The 13295-nt window shown below is 49.4% G+C and overlaps 5 protein-coding genes and 3 non-coding genes across 8 annotated transcripts; 5 read left to right on the top strand and 3 right to left on the bottom strand.

The window, feature by feature from the left end:
• Positions 1-78: 78 nt before the first annotated feature.
• AFUA_8G04430 (dolichyl-diphosphooligosaccharide--protein glycosyltransferase subunit STT3) lies at positions 79-3463 on the bottom strand. Its single transcript, XM_742157.2, has 6 exons — positions 3187-3463; positions 3086-3109; positions 2918-2998; positions 2236-2829; positions 1049-2180; positions 79-984 (listed from the first exon to the last, which is right to left on the bottom strand). Exons 1-6 carry the CDS (start codon positions 3314-3316, stop codon positions 714-716), a joined length of 2232 nt encoding a protein of 743 aa, XP_747250.1. The 5' UTR covers positions 3317-3463; the 3' UTR covers positions 79-713.
• A 262-nt stretch (positions 3464-3725) lies between these two features.
• Positions 3726-4497, top strand: AFUA_8G04440 (CSN8/PSMD8/EIF3K family protein; the record flags this gene model as incomplete). The annotated part of the gene is made up of 3 exons (XM_742158.1): positions 3726-3922; positions 3985-4166; positions 4226-4497. The coding sequence occupies 3 exons, from the start codon at positions 3726-3728 to the stop codon at positions 4495-4497; spliced, it is 651 nt and encodes a 216-aa protein (XP_747251.1).
• Positions 4498-4579: 82 nt separating this feature from the next.
• AFUA_8G04450 (uncharacterized protein) lies at positions 4580-4732 on the bottom strand (the record flags this gene model as incomplete). The annotated part of the gene is made up of 1 exon (XM_742159.1): positions 4580-4732. The coding sequence occupies one exon, from the start codon at positions 4730-4732 to the stop codon at positions 4580-4582; it is 153 nt and encodes a 50-aa protein (XP_747252.1).
• Positions 4733-5306: 574 nt separating this feature from the next.
• On the top strand, positions 5307-7995 carry AFUA_8G04460 (uncharacterized protein; the record flags this gene model as incomplete). The annotated part of the gene is made up of 3 exons (XM_077805305.1): positions 5307-5939; positions 6003-6812; positions 6868-7995. The coding sequence occupies exons 1-3, from the start codon at positions 5805-5807 to the stop codon at positions 7993-7995; spliced, it is 2073 nt and encodes a 690-aa protein (XP_077661433.1). The 5' UTR covers positions 5307-5804.
• Positions 7996-8315: 320 nt separating this feature from the next.
• Positions 8316-10254, bottom strand: AFUA_8G04470 (putative MFS transporter; the record flags this gene model as incomplete). Its single annotated transcript, XM_742161.2, has 4 exons — positions 8977-10254; positions 8559-8923; positions 8395-8494; positions 8316-8339 (listed from the first exon to the last, which is right to left on the bottom strand). The coding sequence occupies exons 1-4, from the start codon at positions 9982-9984 to the stop codon at positions 8316-8318; spliced, it is 1497 nt and encodes a 498-aa protein (XP_747254.2). The 5' UTR covers positions 9985-10254.
• A 1002-nt stretch (positions 10255-11256) lies between these two features.
• Positions 11257-11330, top strand: tV(AAC)3. Its single transcript has one exon. It is a non-coding gene (tRNA).
• Positions 11331-11615: 285 nt separating this feature from the next.
• tV(AAC)4 lies at positions 11616-11689 on the top strand. The gene has a single exon. It is a non-coding gene (tRNA).
• A 1496-nt stretch (positions 11690-13185) lies between these two features.
• On the top strand, positions 13186-13259 carry tV(AAC)5. The gene has a single exon. It is a non-coding gene (tRNA).
• Positions 13260-13295: the final 36 nt, after the last annotated feature.

Genomic DNA, 13295 nt, shown 5'->3' on the forward strand with positions numbered 1-13295 from the left:
TACTGGACTCGGTCTCGTCGCTTTCACAATCAGTGTCTGTATGTGCTCCACAGGGACCCCTCCTTCTTCATGTTTCAGAGATGAAAGCACGGCGAGAAGCATGGTTCGCTCATACTGAAGGAACTCCCCAGATGCATACACCATCCGCGCAGTTGGTCAGGATGAATTCTCGGACGTGAAGGTCCCCGATACTCCCGCGAAACCTCAGCAGCAGAAGCAATGAGCGTTCCCGTCTACCTCTACCTAGCTCACTACGAGTTGGGAAACTTTTCAAAGGCACTTGTGGCCAATTTTTCGATCATTGTATCAACCATGGTGTACTGGGGTACGGAGTACAGGTGACAAACTGATTATCTTCGCTGTATATCTTCTACGCTGTTCTTATATTGGATTTGTTTCGATCTCTTCTCATCTCATTTTTCTACTAGATTTTCATCAGAAGATCTCGCCTTTTTTTTTTATTTGAATCGGGCTCTCCGCTTGCTCACACTTGCGGATTGCTTCTGAAGCGTCTTGCCATCTACGGAATCGTTTATCTCCAGGCTAAGCCGGTATCTTCCAATCTAGACCAGCCTTCGTCTCCACTGGACATACCAGTGGGATAGGACTATGGACTATACACCGAAATGAGAAAAATTGCTCGACAGTCATTGGTATAATTCTACTCGTGTCGTGCTATATGTCAGTCAAAAAGAAAAGCTTGGATCCTGCCTCTATTCGGTCCTGAGAACCCGAGGTCCCTTCCTCTTTGTACTCCGCTTTTTCTTGAGACCTTTGTCGAAGGCAACAGCCTGGTTGTGGTCTCGGCCAAGGTTGTCAAGATCCTTGACCTTGTAGATACGAATGATCCAGTTCTCGCTCGTGAAAGCTTCTTCGAGTGTAGAGAGCTGAGGGCCTTCTGTGGGAAGTTTTGACCCACGGACGCGGTCGACAGCTTGGCCCGACGGGAAGAGAGAGTTGAAATTGTAATAAGACATTTTATACCTAGATTTTGTGAATTAGCGTGATGCAGCGCAGTAGATAAGAGGGAGGAAGAGGGAATCCATACATCAAGCTGTTGCGCATAGTTGGGGTCGCTCCATCGTCGACACGATATTCACCGCGTGCAGTAAAGAAGTCCCGCTCTTTAACCTCATCGGGCCAGATACCTTCGGCGATACGGACCATCCATAAGAATTTGTTAATGTCATCGCCAGAATAACCTAGCAGACCACCGAACACCACCAGCACGTAATCGACATCATGCTGGCGGAGGATGGGGTAGCTGACTTCCTCGCGTGAGCTCATCGCCTTACCAACCGTAGCAATATGGGTGTTGTTCCAGGTGTTGTTGTCAACCAAGGTTGGGCGGTCCGCCATGCCACCGATTTGATACCCATAATCCCACCATGACATGATTTTGGCGTTCTGAGGAGTATTCTGACGAAGCCAGTAGTAAGCCTCACGATAATCGTCAATGATGTATTGGCTTCCGTCAGGCATCCGACTAGCCAAGACAACGGAAGGAGAAGAGTATGCATTCGATGTAACCCAGGTGCAGTGCGCAACAAACAGGAGCAGGTAGACGACAACAGACGCCGTCACTATAATCTTAGAAACATGGGAGGTGATTCCAACATTGGGCTTCCGAACTGAGCGAAGAGGTTGTGAAGACGAGTCTTCATTCGTTTTCGCTTCAGACGCTGGTGTCGGGAGGGTAGTCGCCATATAGGTGTTGAGAATGGACGACAGCGCCAGAGCAGCGGCAACACACACAATAGGGGTCAAGGTCAGCATTAGTCGGACCATAACACCGGCGAAGTAGCTCGCAAGGACCGAGTAGATAATGACGAAGACATGCTCGTCCTTGAGGTCACGGAAGCACATGTAGACACCTGCCGGGAAAAGCCAGATCAGGAAGTTCAGATCGAAGAAGAACGCTGGCCAAGCGGTGGGCTGGTGTTCCGAGACTGAGGCAATGATGGGAATGTGGATTTTGGCATAGCCAGTGTCCCACAAGGAGTAGAATCGGCCGCTCCAAGGAGCGATCACTCCCGTCACAGTCAGAACAACTAGCCCAAGCAAACCGAGACCGAAGGTGATGAAGATCATGGCGGTCAGAAGTCTCTGGAACTGCTTGCTTGGAACGAAGCTGCGGACAAACTCGGCGAAGGCCACAAGCTGAAGCAGGCCGAAGACACCTGCAAAATGTCAGCCCCTGAACGGCCATTTGAACTTGCGAAAGCAAGGACCTACCCAAGGCGGACATGTGGTCGCTGTTTCGGATAGGCAAAAATCCGACGAAGGGAATCTGCATGCTAGCCAAAGTCCCCAGCGCATACCATGTGGTATAGCTAATGTAGATGCGAGTGCTGTATCTACCCATGCACAGAAGGACAAAAACGTGCAGGGGGATCAGGTTCGTAATGAAGACATACCCACCCCATGCCGACACCATGTAGCCGTAGAATAGTGCGGTCAGCGCTCCCCACATGATAGACCCATTTTTGACAGCCTTGATCCATAGAAAGAATGTGAACACAAGCAGAAAGATGGCAATCGCTTCGTTATCGTAGCTTCCAGCAACTGATCGGGAGATGTAACCAGGGGCGATTCCCATGAAAGCTGCTGCAAGAAGACCTGCAGATGGCGAAGGAGACATCTCGGATGTCAGCAAGTACATTGCCAATGCAGTCAGGCCGGAGAATCCTGGCGCCAGTAGGACGCAGATGTTGCGAATATCGACGGGGATAGTAAGGAATCGCAAGATATGGTAGATCACGCCGCTCGTCACCATGAGACCGGGATATAACGTGCCACCGGTGACACGTCCCAGAGGATGCCATGTTCCTATGTTGGGACGCCGATTAGCCTAGAAGCACTCCAGGACAGGTGACCTGTTGCTTCATGCACTCTTGTGCGGTGGGGAACCACATACGGTCATCAAACCAATCCCAAAAGCTATAGAAACCATTCTGTACTAAGTATTTTGTTGCTCGGAAGTTGAACCACGGGTCAACTATATCACGGAGCATCAGTATCAATTCGTCCAAGCGAGGTCCGTTAAAGGCCGAAGGCCGTAGGTATACAATTGACCTATACTTACATTCGTGGATGATACTCTCGAAGCCTGGTAGAAAGAAAGTGATCAGTCAATTTGATGATAGATTAACAAATTTAGCAACTTTGATTCCCTCGATGACTTACGGATAACGCTGAAGAGTCGACTGGCAACTGCTGCTGCTGCAATGGTACACAGGATAATAATCCGCAGAAGTCCGCGTGTGTTTCTGCCAGTCTTGCCCTTTAGGAGAACATCAACAGGTGTTTCGGCCATAATGGCCAGAATAATGAAAAAGGAATATCAATTGGAAAAAACAAAGGAGAGTATGTCTCTCTCGACGTGCTTTGTAGCCGAAAAGAGAGAGGTAGTTGGACGTTTAGTCTCGCCAGTATACTGATTTGGGGGGAGAGCTTCGCAAGGTGGTCTCTTCTGGAGGCTTGGCATCAGGTACAGTACGCAGTCAGTCTACGTAACATAGCCTAGTTTGTGTCCGTATCCGCATCTTACTAAATCGATTAACATCGGAGAAGCTTGGGGACCTCCGAGTTGTCCCCGCATCAGCCTTGCTGCTTTTGACCTACGCAATATTTCGTCCAGAGAGGTAGTTACAACTACACAAGCGACAAAGGACCACCATCTCCATCATAGTCCGACAGACAGCACTAAGGAGATTATTTCAATAATGGACCTACCTCCCCTCTCTCGGGAGCAGCTGTCTACGGTACTCGCAACTGCTAGTTCGTCTTCTGCCCTCTACGAGACATTGTCACAATATGAGGGTCATGCCTGTTTTCTTTCAACATCGAATAGCGAAGAAGCAGAACTTTTGAGCTTGTTTTATTCGAGTTTCTTCTTCTCTCACCTTCTCCTTGATGACATGTGAGTCTCACGAATTCTAGTTGCTGGCACGCAGCCTACTAACTACGAACATTATTGCATAGCTACGAGGCCCGCGCCATGACGAAGCGTATGCCACAGGACCTAGCGCAAAATGATGCTACCCTTCAAAATTGTTTAAGATTATTGCGCGCTGTCTGGCAACGGAAGTATGAGTACGTATACAAGGTTCTGAGAGACCTACCATGGCCTGAGATGCTCAAGCCAACAGTACGAAATTACGAGCGTCAGTGCCCCATCCTGCACTATGTCGACGAGTGACTAAATCCTTATTCCTGCGGTTAGTTCATTTTCAGGAAAAGACCTTAAAGGAAGTCAGCCGAGCTTACGAAGCGATTCGGCCTGATGCGGCTGCAAACTACCTCGGCCTTGATGTAACCGCTGCCAAGCAGGGCGATCCAGCTATCATAAGCAAATTTACAGCCTGTGGGTGGAGATGGGATGAGCAAAACGGGCTCCTCTATCCCCAACCCATTATCACTGCTAGGGAAAAGATTGGACACTCCTCCAACGGGTTGAGCGAGGTCATGGCGCTGATGGGATCTCATTCCGGCTGAAAAAGTTAATGTGGCCAACAAGCTTTACAGCTCTTGCTTGAAGCCATGGTACCGAAAACGTGAAAAAGAATAAAGACGGTAGTTAGTGGCCACCGGCAACCCTGACAGCGCCATTTCGATGGCTTCCTGCTCCTACACATGCCCTGTGGGATGCGACGTCGCATACAACCTGCACGAAGTAGTTGATAGTGCCCGGAGATAGGAGATGAGCGGCAAAGCCGGAGAGACCACACATTTCTTGCTCTTCTGGTCCAACTATAGTGTACAGATACACAGCCACCCCAGGGTATGTACAAGTCTCGGAGGAAGGTCTATAGGTTAGAAGAACAACAGAAAATCATTCCTTTCGCTCGCAACACGAAAGTGGGAATTAGACCAAACAATAATACATATTCGGGGCGGACCCGAGCCATCTTTCTTTGTACCAAAGGAGGTACAGTCTTCGCAAGGAGGAAAAATCGCCAATCATTCTATATTTCAGTATCCTCAAGGATCGAATCTATAGCTCCCCAGCTTTCATCTTCAGGAAGGCCTCCAGGTCGAACCGGCTGTCCTCGGGATCCGTAATGACTGTAGCAACCCAGTTAGCGTGACATCGCACATGATGCTGCCAGTCAAAGACCAGATAACCGTGATGGGTCTTTGAGCGACTGATTCTCAGAACCTACCCCCACTCTCTGCCTTGGTGTCCTTGGGCGCCGTCTTCTTCTTCCACTCTGCCTTGGCCTGCTGGATCAAGCGTTCCTGTCGAGCATATTCACGATCGGCCTCTGCTTGCTTGGCTTGAGCTGTGATAGAGTTCTGGTGGTAGACGCCATAAATGAGACCGGCAACGAGAGCCGAGTAGCGCAGAACCTGTAGTACAACGGACTCATGTCAGTATCGATGGGCGAGGAATCGACAATGGGTGCTGGCGGACACTCACGTTAACACCCTGTGAGGCCATTTTAAGAAGATCCTGTCTCCCGAAGCGGCGACCAGAAGGATTCAAATGAAAGATTGAACAGCGGGCCGAATACCGAGCAACCGTTTCAAAGGGTATCGACTGTCAATGGCAGGCAAACGGACGGAGATACCTATACAAGAGGCTTGTCAAGGCGAAGACCTTGTTCGCGAGTTTTTCCGGACCGTCGGCCCTTTCTACGCTTATGTCATCCGCCAACCCGGCCTTCCTTCTGCGTGGGGGACGGTGTACGGGATACGGAGTATCTGCGGAACGCGAAGCCGCATGTAAATAATGATAATCAATTCGTAGAGGGCCTGGATGGAACTCCCCCAATTCGACCTCTGCACTCAATCAATTCGTCATGTCATCCGTGCAACAACGTAAAGCTGAAATTCTAGCCAAAAGGGCTAAGCTGGCGGAGCTGAGGCGCCAAAGAGAGCTACGACAGAAGGAATTCTCCCAGAGTCGGGCCAGCACCGGAGGAGATGCTTCAGAGGTATGCTATCCTAGCCACGAGCATGAAATACATAAGCCAGATACTGACGTACCGTCCGCGAAGGTCGTGTCGCCTGTGCCGAGTCGCTCAGATAGCAGAGCTGAGCTCGATGACCTGATCGCTCGCCTTGTTGATCGCCCAGGATCGGCCTCTGTCAGCCATGCAGACGGCCCCTCACGAAAAGGCAGCAGGCCGAACTCAGTACTGAGTGCTAGCCAGTTGAGCGGAGATAACGCTGAAGCTTTCAATTCTGCTACGAGACCGCTTTCACAGTCAATCGCCGTTCAGACTGACGCGACTGACCCCTTTGTTGCCTCTACTGAACCTGCGCCTGCCCCTGAACCTAAACGAGAAGTCGTTACATACAGCAAAGGAGTGCAAACGGATGATTCAAAGCAACGCCAAACAGACTCGCTGGACTCGGAGTCAGAAACTGGAGAGTTTGACGATGGTACTGGACCAAGCAAACGCCTAAGCAAGAGCGACCGGGAACACGATGAGGAAATTCGAAGGAAGCTTCGCAGGGAAATTGAAGAGGAATTGCAGGCCACCCAACAGCAGGCTGCTGGTGGGCCTAGTGCCCAGGCTAACCTACGTTATCCTTTACGTACTCTCGACGAGGACGAACTGAAGGCCGTCACTTCTTCGGAGGACTTCCTCGACTTCGTTGAGCGTTCTGCGAAAGTAATTGAGCGTGCTCTAGATGAAGAGTACGACGTGCTCGCGGACTACGAGCTTGGCGGGGTTGATGGCGATCTGGAAGAAGATGACGAACATGGACGAAAGCGCAAGAGCATTAGGGAGGTTTGCCAGTTCTTCGACGAGCGATGGAGCAAGAAACGCATGATCAGTGATTTGAGTTTCTCTCCGAAGGTCGGTCGCCCCTTTACCAATGAAGATATTTTTACAGGACTGACTTACTTTCCAGTTTCCCGAACTAGTTCTGGCAGCGTACACAAAGAACCCCTCTGCTCCTCATGAACCGGATGGCCTAGTCCAGGTTTGGAACCAACACTTGCACTCTCGCCCTGAGTATGTGTTCCATTCAACTTCGGATATCTTGACGGCCAAATTCTCCCCGTTCCATCCCAACCTCATTGTCGGAGGATCGTACTCTGGGCAGGTTTTGCTTTGGGATACGCGATCGTCCCGGGCCGGTGGTGGTGCCCCTGTGCAAAAGACACCCCTGACTGGCTCAGGGCATACGCACCCCGTGTACAGCATCTCAATCATAGGCACCCAAAACGCGCACAATATCTTGACCGCGTCCACAGACGGCGTTGTCTGCGGATGGACTGTTGACATGCTTTCCCAACCCCAAGAATACCTCGAGCTCTCCACACCTCCACCGTCCAAAACAGAGGACCTGGCGCCCACAACCATGTCGTTCCCCCAATCGGACCCAACCTTTTTCATCGTCGGCACCGAAGAAGGAGGCATTTATCCTTGTCATCGCTACGATCGAGCCGGGGCCAAGGCTGGCACTGACCAACGTCTCGCGTACCGTGGCCATGCCGCGCCGGTCATGTCGACTGCCTTCCATCCCGCGAAGGGCCCGGTTGATCTAGGCGATCTGATGTTAAGCTCTAGTCTCGACTGGAGCGTCAAGTTGTGGCGTGTGCGGCCACCTGCTACCACCGCCCCCGCAACCTCGGCTGCCATTGCAACCACGCAAGTCGTCTCACCTATCCTCGATCTGAACCGGGAGGATGTTGTCTACGACGCCCGGTGGTCGCCTCACCGCCCCGGAGTCTTCTCTCTCGTCGATGGAGCTGGCAATCTGGAGGTCTGGGATCTCTGCTCGGACACCGAAGTCCCAGTCGTGCGGACCACGCCAACTCGAGGCCGTGGCGGTATCTTGACGCGAAGCCTTAACAAGGTGGCATGGGAAGAACGCGAGGGCAAACGGCTAGCAACAGGTGGATTGGATGGTGTAATCACGGTCTTTGAGGTAGGAAAGGGCCTGAGTGGTACTCCTGAGGAGGTGCCCTCGGACGAATGGACGGCAATGAAACGGCTGGTTGGGAAATTGGAGCAGAGAGATCGTGTGAACTGAATGAGCTACATCCCGTTTCTCCCCTTGGTCCGAAATTCACTTGGCTGGTTAACTTTTTTTGACTTCTACGCGATATTTAATATGGACCAGGTTTCTTTGCACGGTGCCCTTGCTTACTTACCATATACCCCACGGGCACCATGTTGATGTATGCATGCATGTATTCAAGCCAGGATATTCAGAGGATAGTGTGGAGAACTATTATTGGAGCGATCTTGCTTTGAGAAAGACAGAATCTGCAGTTGTTCGAGGTCTATTTCAAGTAAAATGTGATGGCTGACAGTCTATCATCTATAGCACTATTGACGAGATGGAGATGATCAATAGGTATATCGGAATCCAACCTGACGGATTAGTTAGCGGCGAAAGACCAAGCCAGTCTATGAGAGCATCGCATACCTTATTTTGAATGACTCTCCGCCCCCGAGCTGCTTGCTTGTTGCATCGATAGAAGCAGATCGCGAACACACACACGATGACGATCATGAGGATATGAGACCTATACAACAACAACACAGATTAGCAAATGCTTTTTTTTCAGCTAAGCTAACAAGATATCCTACCCGATAGACACCCAGACGGCTGTGGTATACTGTGGCGCCTCCTGCTGCCGGACGATATAACTCCCCGCCACCCCGCCCAGCCCATTGCAGGCGGCCACTGCAGCCGCAGTGGTGGCCCTTTTCCACTGCCCGACGACATTGTTGGCCATGAAGGCGCTCAGGGCGGCCCAGTTGGAGACGTATGCGCCTGTTGCTAGGAACGTGCCGATGTACCGGACGGCAACCTCGGTAGAGGATGGGAGACCGAACATCAGGAACCCAACTACCACGCACAGCGCGTTGAATGTGATGAGCGGCCCGCGGACACGATAGTTGTCGCTGATGAAAGAGGTGATGAGGACTGGGATGACAGACCAGTAGTATGGCTAGAAGCGGGTTAGGTGGGATAGTCGTGGACTTCGTGACAGGCCAAACTTACCGGCGTCGAGAGCAGAATCGACTGGCTGCTTGAAAACCCCATCCCTGACTGGAGAATGATGGGGAGAAAGTAATTGAGAGAAGTTGAGACGAGGTTGAGCAGGAAGAACAAGCAAGCGAATCCGTATAGTTTGGGGTCAAGGAAATTGACGAGGATTTTGCGCCAGGAAAATGGTTCGGGCACGACATCGTCACGATCCGTCTGGATACGTTGCGCTGCCACCTTGGCCTCCGTCTTCGACAGGAAGCAGAAGCTTCTGTGCGACTGCTCCGGAAAATCTACCATCCACCAGTAGGTGATAATGCCAAGGACACAGGTGATGAGCCCTTGGACAAGGAACATCCATCTCCAACCTCGTAACCCTGCTTTGCCGTCCAACCGGTTCAGAGCGTAGTTGACGATAGTGCCCGTGGCTAGTGCAAGGACCTCTCCGGACTGCAGAAATGCAAAGCGCAGTTGCTGCTCTGTGCGTGTGTACCAGGTACTGATCAAATATGTCAACCCTGGGTATATACCGGACATGGCAAATCCCAGAAGTACACGCAATGCAATCATCTGCTTCCAATTCTGGATGAATGCGGTGCAGAGTGTGATCAGTCCGAAGCAGAAGGTGATCAGGGCAAACCAGACGCGAGGGCCAACCAAGCGCACGGCAACGGTGCAAGGCAGCTGAGCGACGACACTTGCAATCGTAAAGATGAAGATAGAGACCGAATACCGCGACCCTCGCAAGTCAAGATCCTCGAACATGCTTGTGACCGATGCGGATGACAGAATGCCCGAGTCAAGTAGGTTAAGACTGCATAGGATCCCGGCGATAGTACAAAGACGCATGTCTACTTTGAGTCGAATGCGTCTTTCCATTGCTGTATATTCTTCCTCGGAGACATTCTGTATATTGGGCTGTCCTTCTGTGACAACGAGAAGGGCCGCCTCTTTTACCGTATCGGGGGCGGATGTCATCTTCTCCGCACTGGAGTCATCGACTGGATGACATCGTTCTGTCATTGTGTGCACATGCACATTGGCTATTGCTTTCTGAATGGAACTGCTGAGTTACTCAAAAGACCCTCATGGTGCAGCGGGTATAGGAAGAGTACAATGGGGATAGAAAGGCGGGATGCACTCCTCGACTATTGGATGGAATATAAATTTATTTTATTTTCTTTTTTTTTTTTTTCTTCCTGGCATCTGAGAACTCTAGACCTCGGTGCTTATCAATATTTTGTACTACCATGTAACGTTGCAGGATTGGACAGTAGTACTCGTGAGTCATGTATCGCCCGAAAACATCAAAGGCGAGTGCATTACTAGAATGCTGCTGGAAGTGCTCTCGCCATTGATTCAAGCATTATTAAGCTCTAGGTAGGTGTTACTCCCCGCTTTTCGAAGATCATCGAAGAGAGTTCTCCATCGCTACGTTAAAGCCTCGACTCCGCTGGCCTTGGCTTTTAAACATAGGAGTTGATTTTAACTATGGAGAGCTTACGTTTTGCTTAGGAGTAAAATCCTAGCATGTATTAAAATTCCATTCGGTTCTATCTGTCGGCGAACATGCTGGTAATTCGTGCTTACAGGCAGATGTACCGAGTAAAACCCAAGAAAGAGAACCCTTGACCTTTGTACTCGCCTCTTCAACAGAATGCTCCTATATCAATGTTGATCAATGAGTGTTGTCGTTGACTCGACGGGGATACTTGCGTCTCCGTTGATACTCATCGCTGTCGGACTGTCCATCTATGCATTTTCACTCTATGTCAAACAACTGGATCGAACCCATGCCAACTCCGTAAAGCATTACCTTATCCGTGGTGCAACATTGTACCTCATTACCTAGGATTAAGATAGGGTCATGTGACCTACATGATTCTCACGCTGTTAGGATTGGGACCTGTGTCTAGCTACTACATATTGGATTCTGGTTTGCGTCACTGGTTTCCGCAGGTAGCATACGTCGTATCGTATACCAATGATTCTGAGCGTGTGTAAGGCGAGGTTGTCTGACGTATCTCACGTGAGCTTTTGTAGATGCTCATGGCAATGTACGTTGACTCTGGATAGACAAGTTTACATTGGAGTAAGCATGTATGACGAGGGATGGTAGGCTACCAAAGGCTTCTCGGCTTTGGGAATATTTTGGTGTCCCCACGGCTGACCTTGGACATGAAGCAGCTCCGGGGAAGTAATGAAGTGATCATGTGCTCGATGTACTCTCGCAGTGTCTCGCGATGCGTATTAGAATTTTTGTATCCAAATAAAGGATAAGTTTCTTCAACAGTTGGCCGGTTGGTGTAGTTGGTTATCACGTATCGTTAACACCGATAAGGTCGCCGGATCGAGCCCGGCACTGGTCACTTGTTGTTCTCTTTTTTTTTCAGCCCCCACTTGCATATATACCCTTCGATGCCTTAATGCCTTAGTTAGAATGCTTAGAATCATTGCTTCTTGAAAACTTGGAGGGTACTGTGCTGGACCGTGAGAGTGAGTTGGGACTGGAGCTGGATGGTTAACTTCGTGATGGCATATAAAGCATGTGGACTAAATTGCCTCTCCACCTTGCGTCATTTTCTCGAATTCCGAAAGCGGGTAATCTTTGCTCTGGTACATGGAAACAAAATTTTTGATCTTTCTTAACAGTTGGCCGGTTGGTGTAGTTGGTTATCACGTATCGTTAACACCGATAAGGTCGCCGGATCGAACCCGGCACTGGTCATCTTTTTTCTCTTCTCACTTCCGTAAGTGAAGTCGATTCGTTTTTTGTGTTATTATATTTCATTTGAAACCTGCCACATAGATATTGTGAGGAGTGAGATCCTTGTGCGGCTGTTTTATACTATGAGCGACTTCGTCGGGTAGAGAGACGGAATATAGTCCGACGCTGTCTACTACGGTGTAAGAGGCGATGCGAGTTGGTCGAGCATAGATTGGGTTGTTGTACCTTCTATCTGGTAATCGGCGCAATGAAGAGATGATTCGGGTCTTTAATTGGGCTGAATTTCATATTGACGCTTGCCCTATTATCTATGACAGCGCCACAGCTGGGGTGTTGGTGACTTATGCCTGCAACTGACTTGGGCGTGGGAGGTTTTACTACATGACAGCAGCACCCCCAGAGACTGTACTATATACTCCAGCCTTATAATGTGCTTAATAGAATTGGGGGAATGTGCTGTTGGGAGAGTGCCAGTGTTTGAATGAAAATACGGAAAGTACATGCATGAAGGTTGGTGTGCCTTGCATGATAGAACCTATTGCAACTGAAGCAGAATTCAGATACCTTTGAATAACCACATAGATGCTTTACTAGTAAGTCACTGTAATTTGAATGGTCTTACTCCTATTTTACTGCAACTCCATTCGTGTCAAGCACTTGTGCTTCTGTACGTATGCGCCGATAGGTGGGGTTAGCATGGATAATATATAATGATAAAATGCGCTTTCAGGGCGTATCAGGGAAGATATACGCATCAGGAGCCACGCCCATGTTCGATATGTTAGATATGAACAAATACCTGATTTTCCTTATGCACACGACACACATTAAATAACAAAAACTCCCCCCCACTCTGCTAGATTATTTGTCTTTGTTATCTCTTCATATTACTGTAGTTCATGCACCAGTGTATGGGTAACCCCGAGGTCAGGGTTTCTATTCTAGCAAGGCATGCCTTAAACAAGTCATCAACATTTGTCATGTGAAGGGTTCTTCCCCCTTTTTTTCTGCACAGTGAACCACACTGATCGAAAAATTGAATTGAAAAGCTTTCTTCTAGTGCTGCTGCCGTCAAAATGGCATATTAATGTGCTTGAGGACTCTACCTTCAAAGTCACTCGCGTCCTCCGCAAGGCGCCAGTAGACGATGTCATACCAGACAAATGACGATAAATGGCGACGGTAACTGTTATAAGTGATCCTGTCATTCATATGTGAAGGCTCCAGATACATGGACTTGTAGTGATATCAGAGTACAAACGGCTAGCTGGCTTATTACAAAACCTGAGGTATTAGTCTCTGAACAGCCAAGTAACCGTTCAGTGGGAGCATTCTCATAGCGAGGAGTAAAATCATGTTCTAACGATAAACCACTGAATCAATTTATACACATCATTGCACGGAGTTGCGGGGATAATATCGTTATCTAACAAGGCAACCGATCTGGATTAGGCTCCGACTGTATGGTTAGAGATTCGAAGATTTTTCCAACAATTGGCTGGTTGGTGTAGTTGGTTATCACGTATCGTTAACACCGATAAGGTCGCCGGATCGAGCCCGGCACTGGTCATAATTTTTTTTTTTCTTCTTGCGTTTTTTTCACCTC

Source organism: Aspergillus fumigatus, chromosome 8, assembly GCF_000002655.1.
Source record: "Aspergillus fumigatus Af293 chromosome 8, whole genome shotgun sequence".
NCBI lineage: Eukaryota > Fungi > Ascomycota > Eurotiomycetes > Eurotiales > Aspergillaceae > Aspergillus > Aspergillus fumigatus.